We start from the raw sequence: 22488 nt of genomic DNA on the forward strand, positions 1-22488 counted from the left end.
AAGTGCCATTGTAGTTTWTTCATTATTTCAATGTGTCTTAAAAATAATACAGGTTAGCGTATAACCTGATTAAACATTAATTCTGAAACTTATCTTGGGCAAAAGTTTTGAATATGGCTTCATCAGAATCACATCATAATGACACACAGTAAACACCAAAGTGGGCCAAAAGTCTCACAGAAAAGTCTCAATTGTTTCATCCTGATACTGGCTGATACTTTTATGACTGAAGTAATTCCTCCTTCAAAATGAAATGGAAAACGGATGGTAGACAAAGAACTTCAATACCTTAGGTCTGGAATATTTAACTCAGCTCTGAAAAAGAAGGGGAGGATGCTCTCACAGAAAGAGAATTCTTGCAGGTCTTTCACAAATGTGTGAGTCACTGCAACCTCACGTTGCAGCAGTCCAGTCAAACACTRAAGACTGCCAAGTTTACAATACATCATTTTGACCTGGACGGAACACAGTCAAATAAATTGAACTGTCATAATAGCAGATGCAATTRTTCAAATCATGTGTAAAACCTTTTTCAATCTGACAAAACAAGCTTCCTTCATAAATTCCTTCATGCACTAAATTTCCTAAATTTTACTTTTCTACAGTAAATATCAAAAAAAAGCTTATCACTCCTTTAGCTAGCAAACTAAATATGTTAAAGCCAGCTCTTTTGCTCCTCTTCCCAGGAGAGCTATTGCTGAAACTGTCAGCATTTTGTAAATAACTGGTAAGCATTTCACAAATATCACAACATCATGATGCACATACCAGCTCCAAACCCTGCTTGCTTGCCATTTGTAATTGCACAGCCTACACTTTCCTTTATTTATGAGGTTAATCTGTGTAATTACTGCCCAGTGATTCTAGCAGGAAGGGATCATAGGAAATATTCAAATACATTTGACATTAGAGTAAAGCTCCACAAGACTGAGTGAAGGAGTCTTGGGAAGTTCAACCACCATAAATTCATATACTGGGAATATTCAGCTTGCTAATAATATATTCATAAATTCTATTCAAAGAAATAAAAAGAGAAGCTTATATGAAAATTTTAAACACTATTTTTTCTTTCAGACACAAAAACCACTGAGGTTTTCTGGATATTTAAACCAGTATTTTTYAAGACTTTGCTGGAATGCAAGCTATTCAGAAAAAATTGTTAGTAAAATTAAATAAAAATTTTGCATGTTGCACCAAGCTTCCAGATAGYTGTGACAGAGACAAGGAACCTCTCCCACTGAAGGACACAGAGGAAACAAATGATCAAAGTAGCCCTGATCTGGAATCCTTCCAGAAGCTCTATTTTACCATCCTGAAGCCCCATTGTTTTAACAAATTCTATTATTTGARTTGGTGTTAAAATGAACTTTCTTTGCTGTGGGACTATGCTTGTCTGTTCCCAATCTCTGGGTAAGAATTTCTTTCTCTGGCCAATGATCCTGTGCCTTAATGGTGCAGATGGGGAGTGAGCACTGCCAAGACCTCTGTAAACACTCAGTACTGTTGAGAGGCTGAAAGGTAACATTATTTTGATAATGGTKCCTGAAACTTGTTATCAGCAGAAAATCTTTTCTCTGCCACATGTCCTCCTATGTGAAAATATGTCATTTTCAAGTTGAGAGTTGAAAATTGCTCTCTCCAGGCAGATCAGGACTGAGAACAAATTGATTGCTCTGGCTCTGAAACGTGCAGGTGTTCAGTCCACCAAGGCTCTGAAGCAGACCAACATTTTTGTTGGGATAACAATGCATCTGCAATAAAAATCCTTCCTCCTGTGCTACAATGGTACGTTTTTAAACAGAATATAGATTCTACTTCCTTTGTGAGAAAGCTCTACAAGAGGAAAACGTTGTTTGTGGCATGTGTCTAACTGCACTACAAAATCAGAAAAATTCTCCACCACAAGTTTGTTCATCATTATATTGTCCAAGYTATGGAAACCTGCAGAGGCATCTTCCATTTGAGGAAAAAAGGAGAATGAATTCCTTACAACTCWGGGAATGATCAGCATGGTAATTCCCCAAGGATACTGGAATTSTTCATCAAAACAGACGTTCAGTAGATGACAGAAAAGACAACAATTGAGCACAGAGTATAGTGGGTGTTCTCATCTACCTGACACCTGCACAATCACTTATGAAAATGTAAATAGCAAGAAAGCTTCATGAATTCCTMTTTGGGCAAGAAGAAAACATCAGCAATGACATTGCCTGTGTTTCTTAAGAAGACTGATGAGTTTGTGAAAAATACTGCTTTTTTAAATGACAGCTTCTTTCCCAGATAGCAAAACACAGGATGCCAGAGCCATGGGCACGCCCATGGTGTCCCAGGTGCCCCAAGCTGCGAGGGGCTGTGGTTTAACTCAGCACTGCTGAGAAGTTGCTAAGCCCTGAAACGAGCACTGCTGCCTCCCCAATGCRCTTTCAGATGTGTTCTGGCAGTTCAGCATCAGAGCAGATATGGTGAGATTCCAACTCATTCAAAGAGGAAAGTGACACATAAGCTTGCTCTTTCGCTTTTATAAATTAAATTATAAACCTTGACTAACACACTGGGCCCRAATTCCAGCAATACCTTCAGATTGCATTCCTAATTTTCTGCAGAAAGCTGAAGTATCCTTTTCGGTCTCCTCGCTTCGGTTCTTAGATGGAGATGTCCTAAAGTGCATTTGAATCACAGACCAAAATAAAACTTATGTGGAATTGTCTCTGCATTGGCTTCAAGTTCTACCATTGTAAAATGAGCAATGAAAAATAACAAACAGGGTGAGATCGTCTGTGAGAACAAGACTGAAACATAATCCTCGTTCAACAGAGCCATCTAGTGTCTTCATGCTTTACATGAAGGATGCAAATCTATCAAGTTAGCTACTGGCTGATTTTTAGSAATTATTTAGGGCCCCACATTTTTCCCCATACTTTCAAATACCTAGTAATCAATGCACTATTTCTTGCTCAGCATTTGAGCTGAGCTTTAGTTAATAATCATTGCAAAAAATCAGCTGATAATGAAAAAGCAGAAATTTAACTAACTCAGTATTTGGAGGAACTTGCTGAAAGGATCTCATGAACTGAAAAATTCCCAAAGTTCTCCTTCTAAAGATCCTGTATTCATGAAATATTTTTTCCAATGTTTTGAGACAATGAACTAAAGAAAATAAACCCACACATTTCAGATTATATTTGTTGTAGTAAATCTAAAACCGAAGAGCTACATACTTTTGCAAGGAAATTAATATTCAGGGAAATCAAATGTGTAAGAGTCAAAGCCAATTAAAGCAGTGTGACTACAAAAAGATATAACTGGCAATTAATTATCTCTTAGCAAATGGAAATAATGCATTATCCAAAATGCAGATTTTAAGGAGAAAGGTACATGAAGAACATTCCCTTTAACAAACGGCTCTTTACCGGCCCCATTTATTTACAAGAAATACTGATTTGAAGTGAATTAGTGAGACAACATTGCAGTGCAATGGCAGCACAGAGCTTTGTTAATGGAGTAGTGAAACACCACTGAGAACCTGTTTGCAATTACCAAGTACAGCCATTAGCTGCCTAAGCATTTCTCTCTGTCAATTATTAGATTATTTCTCTTTTTAAGTTATATCAATGGAACTTGCACTATGTACAAAATCTTCCAGTATCACAGGTCTAGGAGAAAACAAAATATTCTAGTAAATAATGAAAAAAGYAGGGCAATAAAGAACATACAGAACCAGAAACTATTCTAAATATACTCATTATACATAAATGGCTCTAAAAAATTGGTGTTGTTTCATTTGTTTTGTACAGGTTTATGTTTCAGGGGGAAGATGATGTGCTGACAAATGTGGATAAACAAAGCAGGTGAAGACATTGGCTTCACCTACRGAAAAGCTACAGCAAACTATTTCCTTCCAATGGTGTAGCTCAGCAGTGACCACGTCTGGATTCATTTATTCTCTCAAATCTAATCCTAGTCCACTTAAATCACTCAATCCCACTGACCTCATTTGACTCAAAAAAATGAAAAAAAAATAAAACGCACAAACAAAATTTTGTCCTCAGTGCTTTCAAACATATCCACCAAAAATGTGGATATGTCTTTTAGAGCACATCAGGGTTATTAATCAGTATTTTAGCCAAATCTTTACAGTGAGATCTAATATATTTATAGCCATTATCAAATTTTGTATTTGCGCATGAATGTGTTGAGAGCCCTAAATTGTGTTGGAATACCAGGCTCAAACTGTCAAGCATTGCCTCACAATTATATTATAGTTATAAGCAATAACTATCTCTATAAAAATTAGGATATTATCAACTATTCACTAAGTGAAAAATATTGTTTTGTTAAATAGTTTCATCTAACATTACASTCTTCCTTCATGAAGCTGAGTTTTAGGCGAAACTTTAGGAAGGGTTTATTAGCCATGTTCTACTGCCTACAATAAAACTTCYACTTTTATTACTAAAATGAGCCAGCACATACCAAGACAAAACTCATTTTGTTTAAGACTTGTACAAGGACAAAATTTAGCAAATGAAAAACTGTTCTYTTTTAGCAGGCTGGGGGGTGGGGGGAGGGAGGAGTGGCTTTTCTAAAGATGAAAAAACACGTTTTCCTCCTTTGACTCTTTGTGTCTTTGCAAAGAAAAAGATATGTTCATATATACAAACAAATATATACATACATAAGCTCTGGCAGGAGATCGGCCTGTTGCAGTTTTCTGGAACTCCAGCTCGTGTGACAATATGTGGATTTCCAGTCCAGGAACAAGGCTGAATGTTTCCCAAGACCAAGGAGTCCCAACTAACACAGAGGGTCAAATCAGAAAATTGTACRTTGGAATTGGAGAGTAACCAACCCTCCCCTTCCCTGCAAATTCAGTTCTGATTCTGAGAAAATACACATCAGAGCAGAGAGTCACTTACATAAGCTACAGTCATTCATGTGAAAAATGTCAGGATGATGGAGAAAGTYAATTACATTATAGAATAATGAAGTTATTGGCACAGAAATTAATAGCAACATGTTTACAGTACAGGGAATATCAAAGAAAACAAAACCTATCATAGAAACCGAAACTGATAATTTTTTTCTATTTCATGGGGGCTTTCTCTAAAATTGACAGCCAACCRGAAAGTAGTAAACATGTGACCTGCGCAAACAATCCTGCAAAGACTATTTCACACCTGGAAACAATACTTGAAATACAGCAATTCAAGCCAGTCCCCCAATGGCCTCCTAAAGGATTTGCTTTCCAGGAATGCTGGCAGGATCAATACTTATCATGTTCCACACATGGAAAGGTACAGAAATACAGCTAATTCATAAACCTGATCTTTCTCCCTTCCAAAAATAATTTCTTATTTGCTACTGTGAGACAGCTTTCTCAYGTATGAGATTCCAAACTACTCGTGGTGATGTCATGGAGGTCAATCCTGGTTTTAAAGAAACTGATTTCTAAATGAACAAAGCTTTCTAATCCTTCATGGACTWACTAAAACTATTGCAACCAAGCATCCTGGCAAGAATATCACAGGGCACAGCAAAATCTGAATRGGCTGTGTTAGAAGTAACAACTGTTCTCTAGAGCATAATCAGGTTCTGTCTACTTTCTCATGCCTCCAGTGACTGCCAACACYGCAGAGTCCTTCTGTACACTTAAGGGGTCACCTTAAAAACACATATTACTATTGATATTTTGATAGAAAGTAATAGTCTTTAYAGCAATTGATAAGATTAATATTTTGAGTTGAGCCAGGAGAAATAAAAGGAAAGAGGCACAAATGAACCTAATAAAAAAGCTCAGTATAAAATGGTTGTTAATCTGTGTAACAAACTTCAGGGCAGAAACGTTTGGTGTCGATAAAGCATTTCCTTAGTAAATTACTACTGGCTCCAGTGTAAGACATTTACAGTAAACACCAAAAGTCTGCAAGGCATCTGTTCTATTCACAGTGGAAGAAGGAACTTTGCTCCATTAATAACTTTAAAAACATGCAATAACTAATTCATGATGGCAGTTCAAATCCTATCAGCAGCCTTCATTATTTGACCAAGCTGAGTTCAAAGATAGAGCAAAGTTTTTAAAAAACCCTTGAAAGTTTAAAAGTAAACTTTAAATTATAATAAAGATGTGGTGTTGTGCTTCTTTCTACTAAATATAAAAAAGCTGTAGCTTTAAGCCATRAGCAGCAACATTATTTTAAGAATACACGTAAGATAAGAGTTAAAATGTGTACATAAAATCCTGTATGATCTCAGAATTTGTTTTAGTGAAATTGTATGTTGTACATAGAGGGCACGTGTAATATACGTGTATGTACATATAATAAAATGCTTGCTGGAATTTTAACATTTGACTTCACTAGAGACTTAGTGGGACTTTGCCTTAGGCAAGTTTTTAATAGCAATAATAAAAAAATACTTAATGGTACTTAGGGTAAATAATGTGTGGTCACTATGTTTAAAAAAAAGTAATACCAAACATCTGTGCTAGATTTCCACATGATAAAATCCCGATATTACCTTCAATTCTCCCAAAGTTATAGAGAAAAAAATGTTTATTTAAAATTCTAGAAGAGACATGTGATAACCAATTTAAGAACTTTAAGGCAGGCATCTTGTGTTTTCTGACAGGAATGTAAATTTAGTGATCTTCATGGTATTTAATTCTGAAGAATGCCATAGTATGACATTATGGCTTCAAGACAGATTTTAAACCACTAACAGAGTTACTGGGAGACTATCCAGACCAAGARTGCCCTTTTTCTTAAGTCTACTTGCCAAGACCACTTTGTTCCCTGCAGGATACATTAATTTCCTWATCAAAGCAAAAGTTATTAATTTTTTTCATTTTTCAGAAAATAACAATAAATTTCAGCTACCTTTGAAAAACGCTAACAAAAATATTGAGCTGTTTTAGTTCCTTAAAGGCATGTGATGCAGTCTAACTCAATGATGGAAAACTGAGGGCAAACTGGACAGAAATTCTCAGAAAGCATGAAARAGAGCTCAACATTCTCTTAAGAAGCTGCATCTCCAAACTGAAGCAGAAACACATTTTTTCTCTCTTGCTTTGTGAATAAGGAACTAAGAAAACTTTTGCTATAACTAAACTGGGAATTCAGCTATCCTTGTGAAAGCTTATTGCCTAGATTTTAAATTCCTTGACACTTGGAAAGAAATCTAACCCCATTTTTTGYATAGCTTATTTCCCAACATTTTAGTGAACCTTGCCGACACTGACATTCTTTGCTATTCCTGTAAGAGCAGGATTCCAACTCCAGCTTTCTTCTCCTCCTCCTGCTCTGTAATGGGCCTCWCATTTGCCATTGTTTGTGACCTTCAAACACAAAGCTTGAGTAAAACTGTCACCACAAGTTTGCCTCTGTGAAAGTTTAAAGATGCAGTGACTCCACACTGCAGAAAGGCGGAATCTTTGAGGGCCATGGAGTCAACCCAGCAAGGTTAGTCATACTGTATCTGCTAAGAATRTGGAAACAAATTAAGAAAAATAACATTTTTGTTTTCTGGAGTTATTTCTCTGCCTCTAGCACACCAGCCAATTCCATGACTCTTGCCTGTACTTTCTCAAAGAAATACAATCTAAAGCCTGGAGAAATTCCAGATCTTTAAAGGCAGCAAYGTTAGAAAATTCTGGTAAGGCTAGTCACAGGATGGGGGGGTTGGGGGGAATAAGCAATCAGTGTCTTAAAAAAAGAGAAATTTTTGCATGTTTCTTGGCCATTCAACCAATCATTTTGAATCAGAACAGTAGGATATTTCTTTCTGGTTATGTGTGATCTTACATGAAATGGGCAGAAAATTACTAATTGACTTAAAGACAACAAGAAGTTATTTCTCTCCACCTGGTTAAGTGAACTCTGAAGAAGTTACAAGCTAGGCAAAGGCAGTTGAGGAATAACAAAGAACACCTCYCTTACTATTCAGTTCCTAGTAGGACCAGTGGTCAGGGGGTGCAGGTCAGGGAGATAGAACTGACACTCATTTGAGATGCGAGTGTGTCAGAGCAGTTGTCCTTAATTCCCAGTATTTCAAGACCAGTTCTTCAGTTCCTCTCACAACATGGTAGTTTAATTCTCTGGTTTGGTCAAAATATCACCCACCAGAGGTTATTAACAGCTTTCTACAGCACAATGTTGAGCTATCAGAAAGACTGGGAATGAACAAAAGAGATAAACAGCTTTGCACTGTTTTAAAGCACTAACAAATGAACAGCATAAGAAAGTTACGGTTGCATTAGGGGAAAACACGGTCAAAAGCTCAGCAAAACATATATAAGACTTAACCTTTCTCCAGCTAGGTTGGTACACACTTTGATTCCAAGAACTGAAAAATCCAGATTGAAAGCAATTTTAAATTAAATACCAACAGCAAGGAGCWCATGAGAAGTCCATCTCTACACTACATTTTAATATAGTGTTGACACTGTATAGGACCAGTAGTCTTCAGTTATTGTTTCTACATTCAACCTAATTTACACCACATTCACCTTTTTTCCCATAGACAGCAGTGTTTCTGCTGGAAACTACAGCAGAAGCTATCACTGTAAAGATAAACTAATAAAAACTGTTTGTTGAATAATTTCATATGATGCTACAGAGAATTTTATCATCCTTAGCTAGTTTCAGAGAGTCACCAAATCACTAAGGTTGGAGAAAACCTCCAAAATCATAAAAAATATTTGACAAATTCCACCTTGTCAATTAAACCATGACACTGAGTGCCACATCCAGTCATTTCTTGAATGTCTCCAGGGATGGTGACCCCCAACACTTCCCTGAGTTGTTCACCCATTGTTGAACAACMCTTTCCATTAAGAAATTCCTTCTCAATCTCCCCTGGAGCAGACAGTTTCAAGTGCAGTGGCAGAAATAAAATAGTCAAACTAATTCAAAAGAAGAAACAAGCATTCAAGATTTGATCAAACAGAACATTACACATGACACAGTACTAATTTCTCAAAAATACACTCAACACTTGAGCTATACTCCAACCTGTAAAAATAAAGAAAGCACAGTATTTTAGGTGATGCTCTAAAACAACAAATATTTTGTTTAAAGGTATAAAAAGATTAACACAATTTGAGTGAACACTAAATGATTCATGAAKGAAATTCATTAAAATCATATCCAAATTCTAGCTTTGAAAGTATTCTCAGGAGGAAAATAGAGTTCAGTAACTCTGCAAGGTGATTTACACAGCTGGAATGAAAACKTACAAACACTAGTTAAGAAAATAAAAATATCAATCCACTGGGGAGGCTACTGCTGAAGAYTCAACACATTAATCTCTGGTTTACCATACTGAAAACCTGCATTGTGCAGGAGGAGGAACTAAAAGCAGTGACAGCAATTCAAATGAGCACTGCAGAACAAGGACTTTCCAGGCTACACACAAAGATCAAAAGTTGATCTATTTGGACCTTTAACAAATACATAATACTTTTAACTCCACATAATGTCTGATGTTACTTCAAAGCATGYAGACAACTTTCTATAACAAGAAAGCGAAAGAAAAAATTTGCATCTCAGAATGTTTTCCAAGAGCCCACCAGCACAATCCAATCCAGAATCCTGGATAAACAAACAGGCACCTACTGAAATATTCTGTTCCTAAAGAGCTCCCACAGCCTACACATCATACGTCCAAGGTCCCTACAACAAGCTTCAAATATGCAGAAATTCAAAAAAATAAATAAAACTGAAAACCTATAAATACCATGCAACAGAAAGAGAGCTGGAGAGACAAACTTCACCCAAAGCCTTGGATTTTTAGAAAAACAAGGAAATTGTGAGCTAAAATCTCCAAAACGTTAGATAGTTCCTGCCAATCTAGCTAGGACAGATTCCAGGCAACAAATCAAGTAAATTTTTTAACCTTGACCAGTTATCAAGGTATGAGAGCATATCATAAGCAGTAAATCCGAATCTGTAGTTGCAGTACACCAGACAAAAGACAGCGTCCGTATTCTCATATAAACTGAGGGAGAAACAACTATTTTCCCTACCCCTGAGAATAACTGAGGGAAGGAACAATAAATTAATTCAGTCTAAGTACAGGAGAACCATGCACAATCCACAGGTAGCGATAATATCCCCTTTCAGCATTTCTTGGACTGATCAATAAATTGGAAGCCAAAGAGMATTACCTCGACAGTTACATTTTACCTGCTTTTCAAGCTCAATCTAGCTTGATTTCTCACCGTCCTTGAATAAAATTCTCATTAGAAACTTCCTTCAAATTTCCTCATGTCCAGTATACAGCCAAATCAGGGTTCACAAACAAGAAAATATTTTGACCACAGTCTCTAGATGCAAATAGCTGTTCTTAATCTCCAGCACTAATTCTTAAGCTCTTGCACTAATTTCATTTGCACTTTGATCTGTCAAGCAAATTGGTGTTTTCAGTGAAGTGGAAGCTCAGCCTGACTGCACTGCAGCTGAGTTTCCAAGCACCCAGAGCTATTTAATCTGATTCCCTTGCTGAGTGCAGCCTGTACCTCCCTGCAATCCTCACCCACCTCAGCAGGGTCTTTGTGAGGAAGATTGTCCCTGCCTTGTTTGCCTGACAGCCACACGATAACACTGCTGGGATCCAAAGGGGCAGATGGGCTTGACACCAGGCCAGATTTTCTTTCAATTGTACTAATCCAATCATCCCAAATCCAGCCCCAAAAATGCATTTACAAATGATGTGGGCAGCTGGTGCCGGTGGGATCAATATGGGCTATACTCACAAASTATAGCCATCACYACWGTGTTTTAAGGTGACMRCATTATGGTATATTTATGTAAAAASCTGAAGCATCCCCACGTGAAAATACATTAGAAATACAYATAGGCAYAAGCCTTKGTTTAWATRGAAGGCAAATAATTACAAAACACTMTTTTCAAACACCAGAGGCATGAAAGTCCCACACAAAGGTAGCGTGCACTCATAACTCTTTCGTTAGAGCAGCAGCAGGCATCACTTCCCTYTTCAGTAGGTCTAGTCTTCACTTGCCAGATAACACTTTGTCAAAAGAAAAGGAGAAAGAAACTTTGCAACGCAACATTTCAGAAACAATAAGCCCCAAATCTCCTTCTCCTCCATATTTTTTTATACTTGCTCTCAAATGCCATACAGTCCTGCTGTGGACTTATTACAGATAYAAAACAAATGCATGCTATCCTTTTCATGAAAAAATTGGAGCACAAAAAGGAAACAGATCAATACACTACAAAATGCTTCTAAAAGTGCAATAAGTATTACGACTATTTTTAACAAAAGTATGCATTTTGAATAAATAAGTTTTCCATTACCTCTCTAAGATGCATGTTTTCCTTCTCCTTCTGATCTAAAATCACTTCYAAATGATTAACCTGAGATTCAGCCTCTGCCATCCTTCGAGTTCTCTCATTGTCGTCTTCCATTCCTTTTGAAGGCAAACCTTTACTYTGCAACATCTCTAGAAGCTTTTTTATTGATTCATCTCTGGCATTTAGTGTTTGCTTTTGTGTTTCAATCCTAAGCTCCATTTCTTCTAGAGTTTTTCTCAACAGGAAGAGCTCCTTAGCTTGTCTATCATGTTCTGCCTGAAGTCTTCGAAAATTCTCCTCTGTGAGCTCAATGGTAAAATGCTCAGCCCCTCGGTTCCCACTTTCTTGCTGGAGAAGATGGTTAAGGTCTCTCTGGGTTCTAAGCTCATCTTGAAGTGCCTGGATTGTCAATTGCAGATGCTGCAACAAAGAAAAAGTAAAAAGCAATTTAGGATGTGAATAYAGAATTAGTATTTGATCAAACTTTTGTTGTATGCTGTTACAAAACGTCATTAGGATTAGTAATGAAAGGATATCAAATGACCTTATAAAATATCAATGCAGGTGACAATATCTGTAATGATATTTTTCAAGTGCTTGTAGAAAATAAAAAAAAGAAGACAACACACACAGACACAAAACAATGTCAGCTACAGATAAAATAGAAACAAAAGGCAAACCAACAAACCCAAAMACTAGGCAGTGACACATCCATTAGAATAATCAATGTGTACCCCTACAAAACTCAAAGACTCAGTATTCCATGTTTTCTAAATTACTTCATAGACTAAAGATGAATCTGCTCTTCATGGTGCTCAACAGTGCTGCTGTTTTGTAAAGTCAATCAAAGGCCTCACTAGAATTAAAAGGGACTTTTGGGAGTAGCTGAGCTGGGGCTGGTTGGTTTCATTTTTGCATTTTGGCAGCTAAAGCTATGAACAAGTTTAGTAAACAGGATTACTGTATCTCTAAAAAGCAAACAAAAAAWATCACAGTAAGCAATACTGAATTTTGAAAAATAAATTTACTGCAAATAGTGGACAAACCTTTGTTCTTCTGGCATCCAAAAACTGAACAGCATGGTAAATGAAAAAATGAAGCAAAATCAACATAAACAAAGGTCAGATGCAAGCAAAGGAGATTCAACAGAAAGAACTGAGTTCAACAAAAAGTATCTTCAACAGAAAAAAATAATTTTATTGAGTTATACAGAAAGGCAACAACAAATTCACAATACTCAAACATATAAACCTATAGACAGACTTTACTCAATAGATATGACAAAGAAAAAGATATTAGAAATATTCGGTCTCATGGTGAATTACAACATTTCTACTGGACATTACTCTTCTTTCACACTTCTAAGTTTTTCAGAAGACTGTAACTTGYCCTAAAATATTTCTACTACATCTGAGTACAGGGGTCTGTCTGTGTTCCAGGGGTACATCTTGCACTCCTTATTCAACACAGATCAAAACCAAGATGCATTTTGCCCATGTTAAGGTTGGAATATAGATAATTACCCTAAATTACTATGGTTTATGATGTTCACTTTAAATTATATATTTATGTATCAATTTGTTTTTCTTCTTGATTCTCCCTGTATTCATTGCCTACACAGCATACTGGGCTTTTAGAAATATTAATTCCTGAAAAATCACTCMGTCTGTACCAGAAGATATTTAATTGAAGGAATTCAGGGACTTAAATGCATGTCATCAGACCTTTTTGGTTTAATTGATGTTCTGCAACTCCACATTCAAAAAACAAGAAAAACAACAAAAACCACACACAAAAAAAGCAACAAAAAAACAGATACCGAACAAACAACATAACTTCATTTCAACACTACCTTCACATTTTACACAAATACATGTAAATCTGCCAGATCATAGCAATCATTTAAACTGAATGAAAAATTCAAAACCTTAAGAAACGAACCTTTTGAAATTATGCCTTTTATCAGTTATTTGAAATGGCAAAAAAAGAACTGCTGGTGTTGGAATTCAGTTAGACTCTTCCAATCTGTTCTATCATTAAATAAGCACTATTGTAATRTATGTCCAGATCTTAACTCTTTTAKTATTTGCATCTTATTAGGCACACMCTCAGCTGAGAGGATACAAACATAGGCCACTCATTTAGAGCCCTGCTTTTATTTAATGGCAGTTCTTATCTTTTCCTAATCTCATCATCTTTTTAATTAACTGTGTAAGCTCAAAAGCTCCAATAAACTTAAAACTCCTCTACATGTCTCAGCTTCTCCACTTTGAATCTACTAATGGGCCAAGGGTTTGTGACCCCAAGCCTGACCACACCTTCTGGTTCCAAAATTATTTCATCACTGTGACAGTGACAAAAGAGAGCTGGGTCTTCACACATGTCCTAAACACACACACACAGCGCCTGTCTCCCTTTTCACCATCTCTGAAGAGCAAAACRGTGTGCCCTAGGATAAAACACACCAGGTGGAACGCTATGTTCACAGAATTAATACATTCCAAAGACAAGGGGAGCTGAGATGTTTGCAATTGACTTTGGTGCACATCAGCCTGCAAAACTGTATAAAATGCTGCTGAGGACTAGGCCAGCCGGGCAAAACTGTCTCCTGAAGTTACAGGCAGCTTCTCTGGCATGGATGCCTGTAGAGTACAGACAGCACAAAGAAAGAGAACACCCCCCTTATGGATGGGTGAGTAAGGGGGTTACGATCTGGTCAAACACAGAAATGAAACACTAAAGTAACTACATTGGTGCTTTGTTATTGAGAATGCTGCAAGGCCAGACTCTCTGAACCTGAATGTTTCTACCTGAACSTGCTTAAATTATAGCTCTTTACACAGAATTCATCGACCAAAACCTGACGCTAAATGGACCAAGCYGCACTGAGACTTCTCTGAGAACTTYAGACAGCAAGAGGGGTCTGGATGAAGCTGGTGACTCCACAGGAAGACCATATCCTGATTATACTATAATCCATTGAAACAGATAATAGAGTTGTTCTTTGGATTCTGCACTGTATTATTTAGGCATTCCATTAACAATAAATGTAATCCTAACCACCCACATAATCACTGTCCTACTTCTCACAYTTGACCAAGAACCCTCTCTCTATTGCTGTGATACAGCTAAGCAAYAGAAATATTYAGCAATAACCAGTACTCCAGAARTAATMAAAATAAATTTTTCCTGATCTGAATAATGATTTACAATACAYCCTCCTAATGTTAAATCAGACAATATTTATTACTTCATGCTAAATCTTATTTGTAAATAAATGTTTTTTTCCAAAGTCAACTAGCTTCTCTATATATCAAATGTCTATRTCTATAAAAATCTTGATACACACATCACTAACATGAAAACCTTCCGAATGCAAACTGAAAAAAACACAATTCTTGGATCAACATAAAAATAATTAGAAATCAGGACTCAAACAGCAATTCTGGTTTAGATAAGYGAGTTTAGTTCCTTTTCTGCCCCCAGCAGCCTGTGCACACTGTCCTTAGGCTCTACCCAGAAYCCACCTTAGTCACTAAGAATGACAGTAGTTCTGGCTGCTTCTCTGTAATTACGTTAAAACTAACAGCCTCAACTGTGGCAGACTACTGCTACTTTGACATAAAAGAATCCATTTTTGTACACCTTCAAGACTTAGAACATGGTGGACCCGATTTAGACTTGTGCTGGCACAGATTTTTGTATCTGCAGCTAGCTAAGGAGAGAACAAATGTTGTGAGGGTGGAAARAAATTGTATAATTAACTGCAGGGGAAGGAAAGTAGGAGTGCTGTGAATATCTGTCACACTGCTGTCATTACAGACAGAACTTTATGGGATTTTTTGAAAATCACGCAAGAACGCATTATTTATAATTTCTATTAAAAATGGACCATTTGGACCAGAAATATTTCAATGCCAATTTTTGACAATACATAAATAGTTCTCTCAGAACTTTTTCAATCCTTCTCAGTAGCCCAGCTCCAAGAAGCAATCCATGGWACTGTGAATTGCCCCATAAATTGAAACGAAACTATAAAAAGAAGATTAATTAATGGCTTATCCCAGATTCCACTTGACATTCTACGCAAGGAAGTTCCTCTACTCTGTGCCAACTAACTACTCCCAACAGAACTGCCTGCTGAGAACCAACCTGCCTCAGCACTTTCAGAGCATCCCACAGCCTCAGACGTGCAGCAAACCGTGGAGGGGAATGAATCCACAAGGAAACTCACTGATTTAAACCTGTTAGTCCACCTACAGAAGTACACGGCTTCTCATGCTCTGCACAGTCACACTGCCACTGAAAGCAAAGAACATATTCAAGAACAGCCCACTGGATTTTAGCTCTTGATTCTTCAGCTTCTTTCCCATCCCAGTAAATACAAAATTGACAGGGCTGAATCAGCTGACCCAGTCTAGTTTCCTGAGAAGGGCAAGTATACAATGCTGCAGAAAACTGGGCAAAAAAATCCTCCTGTGTAACTGAACACTGCAGAAAGCTACAGCTATACCTGAACAATACCTGGGCAAACACAACAGCAAATTCTCCTATCAACCACACTCTCATTTTCTAAAATCAAGGCTCCTTATTTATTCCCTTATCTATCACTGTTCCATTTTAAGTCTTCACAGTATGAGGCTCCATCACTGAAAGGAAACAGCCTACTTTAAGCTTTCTAATGAACTGCATCTAAATCAATTTGTATGTTAACTTTAGTTGTGCTACTGAAAGAAGTATGAACATTAGACTTGCAAATATTTACAAGTATTGTTAAAGAAAAACATGCAAATCCTAATTTTCTTCTGTAAAGGAAAAAAAGGGAATTTGAGATATTTTCTTCATTATCATAAATTAAGAAATGGATTCTCTCAAGCATTTTCTCATCTGCCTATTACACAATTCATAAATCTGGCATGGAAATAACACCACAGAGAATCAGTTGACTAGAATTGTGCTTGAATAAGACAGGACTGAGAGAAATAGGTGAAAGAAGAAGACAGATGTCATTTGTGAGGAATCACAAGAGATTCTGACCACACACAATGAATTTTCAGCATCAAAAATTCTGAGCATGAGATGGGAGAGCTTTTGCGTAACACGGCTGATGTAACAGTGTATTTAAAAAGGGAGAATTCTTGTCTACACTGACTTTCCTTACTTTTTCTTTCTTTATGCCTTTAAATTTGCTGTCTTGTCAAATTCTATAAAGTGTGCCCTTACCACTGTGCTTTGCAAGTTAAAYAAGGAATCTTGTCACGTACACTTAAATCTGTATTTCTGAACACAGATGTGGTRGGCTGACCTTGGCTGGAGGCCAGGGACTCCACCGAGCCACCCTATCACTCCCCTCCTCAGCAGGACTGGGGGCGGGTGGAGAATAAGATGCAATAAACCTCGTGGGTCAAGGTAAAGGCAGTTTAATAAAACAAAATTAAAGGCCATGCACRGAAGCAAGGGAAAACAGAAGATTTACTCTCTCTGTCCCATGAGCAGGCAATCCCCAGCCACTTCCTGGGCAGTAGGACTTGGGGATGTTGCTCCAGATGACMAACACCTCCTTCAGCTTCTGGATCAAACCTTTCCTCCTCTCCCTCCTCCATCACCAGTCAAGTGCCCACCATGCTGCTCTATCACTCCCCTAAAGCTTGTCCCTCATCCTGTGCTTTGCAAGTTAAATCAGGAATCTGGTCATACACATTTGAATCTCCAGGTCTTAATACAGACAGTATGTTTAATATGACTTATCAGACTTCATTACTATCCAATCAGCTTCTCTGGGTCATCTCACCAAAAAKATTTTGGTAAAAAACAAGAATTGTCTAAAAACTTTAGGCCACTGAATGAAAATGCATCCCCACATAGGCTAAAACGCTTTAGTACTGCAAATTCTGTAGCAGTTTTCCACCTCTTTCTTAAGGAAAAATCTATAAATATATGTCTTTCCCAACTCCCTTTTTTACTGTGAGCTTAGAATCCAAGGGCTGTATCTTGTAGCCTGTAATTATAAGAACCAGAATGTCAAGAAGAAGGGACTTCAACAAATGTAAGAAGCCAAACAAAGACTTGAAATGGATAATCTGCAAAGATACATGTTGGAAAACAAAAATAATCAAGGTCTTYAGTTATCAAAAAAAGGAGCTTTATTAAAACCTTTAATCAGTATCACAGAAAAATGCAGGGGTTTGTATTTAAGTGATCCTTACTACAGCAACTTTCAAGCAGTCCAATTATGCTGCTATTTCAAGACTGGCCTCCTTTTTTTCACCTCWTCCCTTTGGAAAAAAAATGCTGAGAGTGCCAGAATCACTAAATAGTAGTTCAGTTGACTGAAAAATCATCGGTAACAAATATTTTGACCAATATGAACACATGTGGAAGAATCTGTTTCCAGATTACTTACTRCAACTTAACAGAAGGAAAACACAAATGGCATTTGAACAAAGCCTGGAAAAGTCAGTTTAAGAAAAGCAGATTATTACTTGTTTCCCAATAATTCTCTTGGCAATATTAGCAACCCAGGTAAGAACAATGCACGGCTTAGAAGTCCTGGACACACAAAGATAAATCTTAGGCATTCATATTTAAAAACTATTCTCATCAGATAAAGTAACTATATACTGTGAGAAATCCTCCATCTCCTCATGAACTCCAGCTCCTCCGATACTCTTTCATTGCCTGCATAAAAACTTTCTGCCCTTTTTAAGAACTGAAGCACTTAAAGTTCCCCAAGGAAGCTTTTAAACCATTTGGGATGATAAACCTTTACCCTCCCCATACAAAGTTTCCCACATGGGCTTGGCTGTACATAATCAATACCTGGGATTTGTATTCTACTCATTGTTTACYAAAGGTGAGCAGAATCCCTGTCCTACAGCTAATCCCAGGAGTCACTGCTATCACASAACAGAAACATCAGAGTTTCACATAATCCCAGCAAAGTGAGAAAACACTCAAGGCCTTGTCCAAACAATAAAGAAAACTCCACTCCCTCATCGATCCCACCCACGAGCCCCACTGCTAAAGATCCAAGATGAAAAGAAAAACAAAAAGCACAACAGCACATCATTCCTAGCTCTCTTTTTCTCATGAAATGGACTTCCAGTTCTCTCCTCAGCCTTTTATCTAGAGGGAACAGWAAGTTTTCAATTCTGCTGATGCACTGTGTGGTTTTCTGGTAGCCTTTGTTTTTGAGATTGCCTTCTCTGCTGTTAAAACTTTGCTATAAGAAAAGATTTAACACAATAAATATACCCCTAAAGTAATAATCACTATCTTTCAGAAGGTAATAGTACATTATCAAGGGTTTTCAATATGTTCCATTTAGACATTTGCAGACAAACCCAAAGCTCTTGAAACACTGTAGAAAACAATACTTAAAACTCAATGAGCTAAGGGTTGTTGCCTAACAAAATATTACACTGTGTATTTAGAATAGATTGAATTTTCTGTTTTATTTTTTAAAAAAATGTAAGAAATACCAAAAAAAAACCTCCCTGATTCCTGAGTTCAAGTCTCCACACAGAGAGCAGATTTTTTGTCCCAGCACAGACATGTTCAATGTCAAGCTTTTCATCAAAGAGCATTCTATTCCTCTTTTGTTCTAATTAATGGGGTATTATGTATTCAATGCCCAGTACAGAAAAGCCAGAGATACAGAAATCCAGAGTAAGTCAGCAAGTCACAAACATGTAACTGATGTGACTTAAAAACTACTAAAAATTATTTGTCTCAGCCTCACTAAACTACAGGGTTTTCATTATGTATTTGTTATAAACATGGAAATTGATTAATCAAATGYTGAGAGAAGGCAAGAGCATGTTTTGTTTCGGGGGGGGGGGGGGCATTTTAGGGTTTTTTAAGAAAAAATGCAGAACATCCCTCGAAGTGAAATCATGTATTATGTTCTCAGTGGACCAGCAACAGACTGAGCACTACCCTGTCAGATTCCAGAASAGATTCCTGATGTATTGGAGTGMAGTTTTCTTTCTCRGAAATCTCTAGAGACTRCATAATTATTTGGGGTTTTTTCCACAGTAGTAGAATGCCATAGGATCAGCATTCCTCACTGCTGGTTTGGGGCCTGAGGAGAAATTAGGTTTAGCACTGATCCCAGTGAGCCAAGAAATTAAAACAAAATGCATATAGTGGGAGCATTTAATTTAGGAGCAAGATTGTATGCAAATTAAAACTTGCATTTTTCATAGGGAACTGAGTTCTCATCCTGCTTCCATGATTATGTATGATTGAAATGCACCTGGTTTAAGAGGGCAAATATTCACTAGCTTTTATATCCATGGGATTATATTCTGTAACACCAGTTAAGTGTGAATCATTGTGTAGTTAATGAAGAACAGAAAGTGAAGAATTTAAGAAAGTTAACAATTCTGATTGGCAGCTTTAAAAAAAAAAACTGACAAGCAAAAAAATATTTGGCAAGTACCCTCCTCTTGCTTTCTGGACAGTACAATTTATTGTCCAGCCGGCTGATTCAGACAAAATAACAGCATAGCAAAAATCTTGGATGCTAAAAAGGCCTATTACTTTCTTATTTCTAAAAAACTGAGGGCGGGGTACATTAAAGGAATTCTTTTTCAGGCACCAAGTCAAGAAATTACTTACAAAAGGAGAGCATTGAGAGCAAACAAGGTCACATTTCAAACACTGTAAAACTTGTGGTATTTGATCTTCAGACCCTCRCTTTATCTGCTTGAACTTTTGCTATAGAGTTTCTGCTTCTGGCAGAGAACCTGCTATTACCTTGAACAAAAATGAAAATAGAAAGAATCCTTTTCCTAGATTAAAAAAATAAAACCATTCAAACTGGGCTCTCTTTTCTTATTTTGTAATCTGCTTCTAAACATCCCACTTATTTCATTAAAAGAAAATCTGAGGAAGGGGATTTCTGTGAACAAAATGCAACTTCTGCTGAAGCTACCAAACAGAAATGCAGATAAAGGAGAACTACAGAAKTGTCCAAATAATGTTTCCAATAATAWGGTCATAACAGACCAGAACAGAGATGGTTGCCATTGTCAGCAAACCCTAAAATACTGCATGATGTGAACTATGCTACAAATATGAAAACAATTATTCCCATAACATGCAGTATGGACTTGTTYCTCAAAGGCTCTTCATACCCAACACCGTGTAAAAGTTAACGTCTTGTGTGTCATGTCTGAGAAGCAAYACAGGGAACTCCTGCAGCCTGACAGGAGCCTGCCAGTTTCTCCAGTGGAGATTTGGGTGATTATTTTACACTGTGTTGAAAGACACAAAAGAGCAAAGACCAGACAAAACCTCAGCACTGCATTGCAAGCACTGATGTTTAATTTACATGTGAACTGGGTGCTTTAAGTTCCTATACAGGAAATCTCCACTGGCAGAACAGACAAATGCAGAGCTTCACTGAAAGCTGTGGCAATGCGACACCCTAACATTTGGTCTGACCTTCTTATCCTTGCCACCTTTTCATTTTGTAGCTTTCTAACTATATTTTTTTAAATGCAGCCACTAGAAAAATCCTATGAATATAAGTAATTCACGTGACAATTTCAAGCACAGCTTTTAGTAAGCCAGAAATACAAGTTCCAATTTCAACCTCTCCCTGGTCTATTTTAATCAGCAAAATACATAAAAAGCACTCTTCAGCTTTCAATTCTTCYTCACTACTAGGAATAGTGCTGTGAGTTGATTAACCATAATACATAATCATTTCCCATTGAAACAATTTGAAAAGGAGCTTTAGAACTATGTGTTCTGATACAGCTAAAGGGAAAGGGGGAAAAATATCAATATAGAGATTTCATTAGCTCCACTCAAAACAGTGTTCAGTTAGCTCCAACAGAGAAAAATGATGCATCACAAAGAAAGATGACCATCTGGAAAGGTATTTCATCCTGAACTACTGAAATACAGAACAGAGATGTTATTACGGGCTAAAAAAAATTAAAAACTTTGCAGTTCACAAACACATGCTTTCACAAGTTGGAAGAACTCTGGTTTCACAGTGAACTTTGTTAAATTCGGATTTATTCCTGCCAGATTTCATAGGAGTCTCTTCATGGCCTGAAGGAACCCAGGACATCACCATAAACAAATCTGCCGTTTTACGGAGTTTCCCCACAAGGTGGCGCTGAATCCACAGCCGCCAGARAATTCTCACGGAACGCAAAAATGATGATAAAATAAATAAATAGGTTATCTGCGAATTGGAAATCGCAGGTTGGAAAAATAATATTAACAGCCTAGCTCGGGTATTTTCTTAGAAGAGATCGTGATTTCCCCCTCACAATTCAACAATGGTATTTGTGGGACACATACAGAGTACACTACGTATCTATGTATGTGTATATATGTGTGTATATATAGACATGTATATGTGTATATATGTATATATATACACATACACATCTATGTATCTGTATATATATGTATATATATATAGACACACGTTCCATGCACACATTGACTTACAATCAGCACTCCACAAGTCACACTTTTCTCCAAGTTCTGATGCAGAACCGGGTATTTGTGATGTAGAAATTATTTCCTTGCCCCGGTGCAAGGCAGCACCGGGCGGGCACAGCTCGAACTCCCGATAAACCCCTATGGACACAACCCAGCTACACCCACCGGAGCTAAACCTGGATATCGACAACTGATACTACACTAAATACTTAAATAACTGCTTCATCAAAAGTCAAGTAAGTATTTCAGATTTCGGCTTTTAAGTACTGCTAACTTACATTCTTTAAACATAATTATGTTTTAYATTTCTGTAGGGAAATCTATCAAACTAATGATGTAATTCTGAAACTAATCCACAGACAGTGAGAAATTTCTCAGCTAAGATACAAATCCACAATTACACCACTTCAAGGGAGCAACCAAATGCAGTATATATTCCATTTCAAACTACTTGATTTTTTTTACCCTCTACCCTTGCCTTGCATGTTGGTGGATTTTTTTCCCCCAAGTGCATTGCATAATCTTAATTACTGAAATAGTAGTATACCCATATGTTGGACTAATGTTTAGTGGTGTTCAAGCCCCTGAAGTGTCCAGAAGCCTTCAGGGGGCCCTTTGTTGCCAGCTTCAATTAAATAAACAGGTACTGGGGTCATTTCGGGCCAAATGCATTCCACAGTGCTGAATTTTAAACTATCTACTTTTT

At 37.1% G+C, this 22488-nt stretch overlaps 1 protein-coding gene across 1 annotated transcript in view; it reads right to left on the reverse strand.

The window, feature by feature from the left end:
* Positions 1–22488, reverse strand: part of ERC2 (ELKS/RAB6-interacting/CAST family member 2) — a 369196-nt gene that overhangs the window by 319896 nt on the left and 26812 nt on the right. Inside the window, exon 2 of the mRNA XM_057373393.1 lies at positions 11316–11732. Coding sequence (XP_057229376.1) covers positions 11316–11732 — 417 coding nt within the window. The remainder of the gene's footprint in view (positions 1–11315; positions 11733–22488) is intronic.

Source organism: Malurus melanocephalus, unplaced genomic scaffold (genome assembly GCF_030028575.1).
Source record: "Malurus melanocephalus ecotype Western Australia unplaced genomic scaffold, MMel_1.1 scaffold_196, whole genome shotgun sequence".
Lineage (NCBI taxonomy): Eukaryota > Metazoa > Chordata > Aves > Passeriformes > Maluridae > Malurus > Malurus melanocephalus.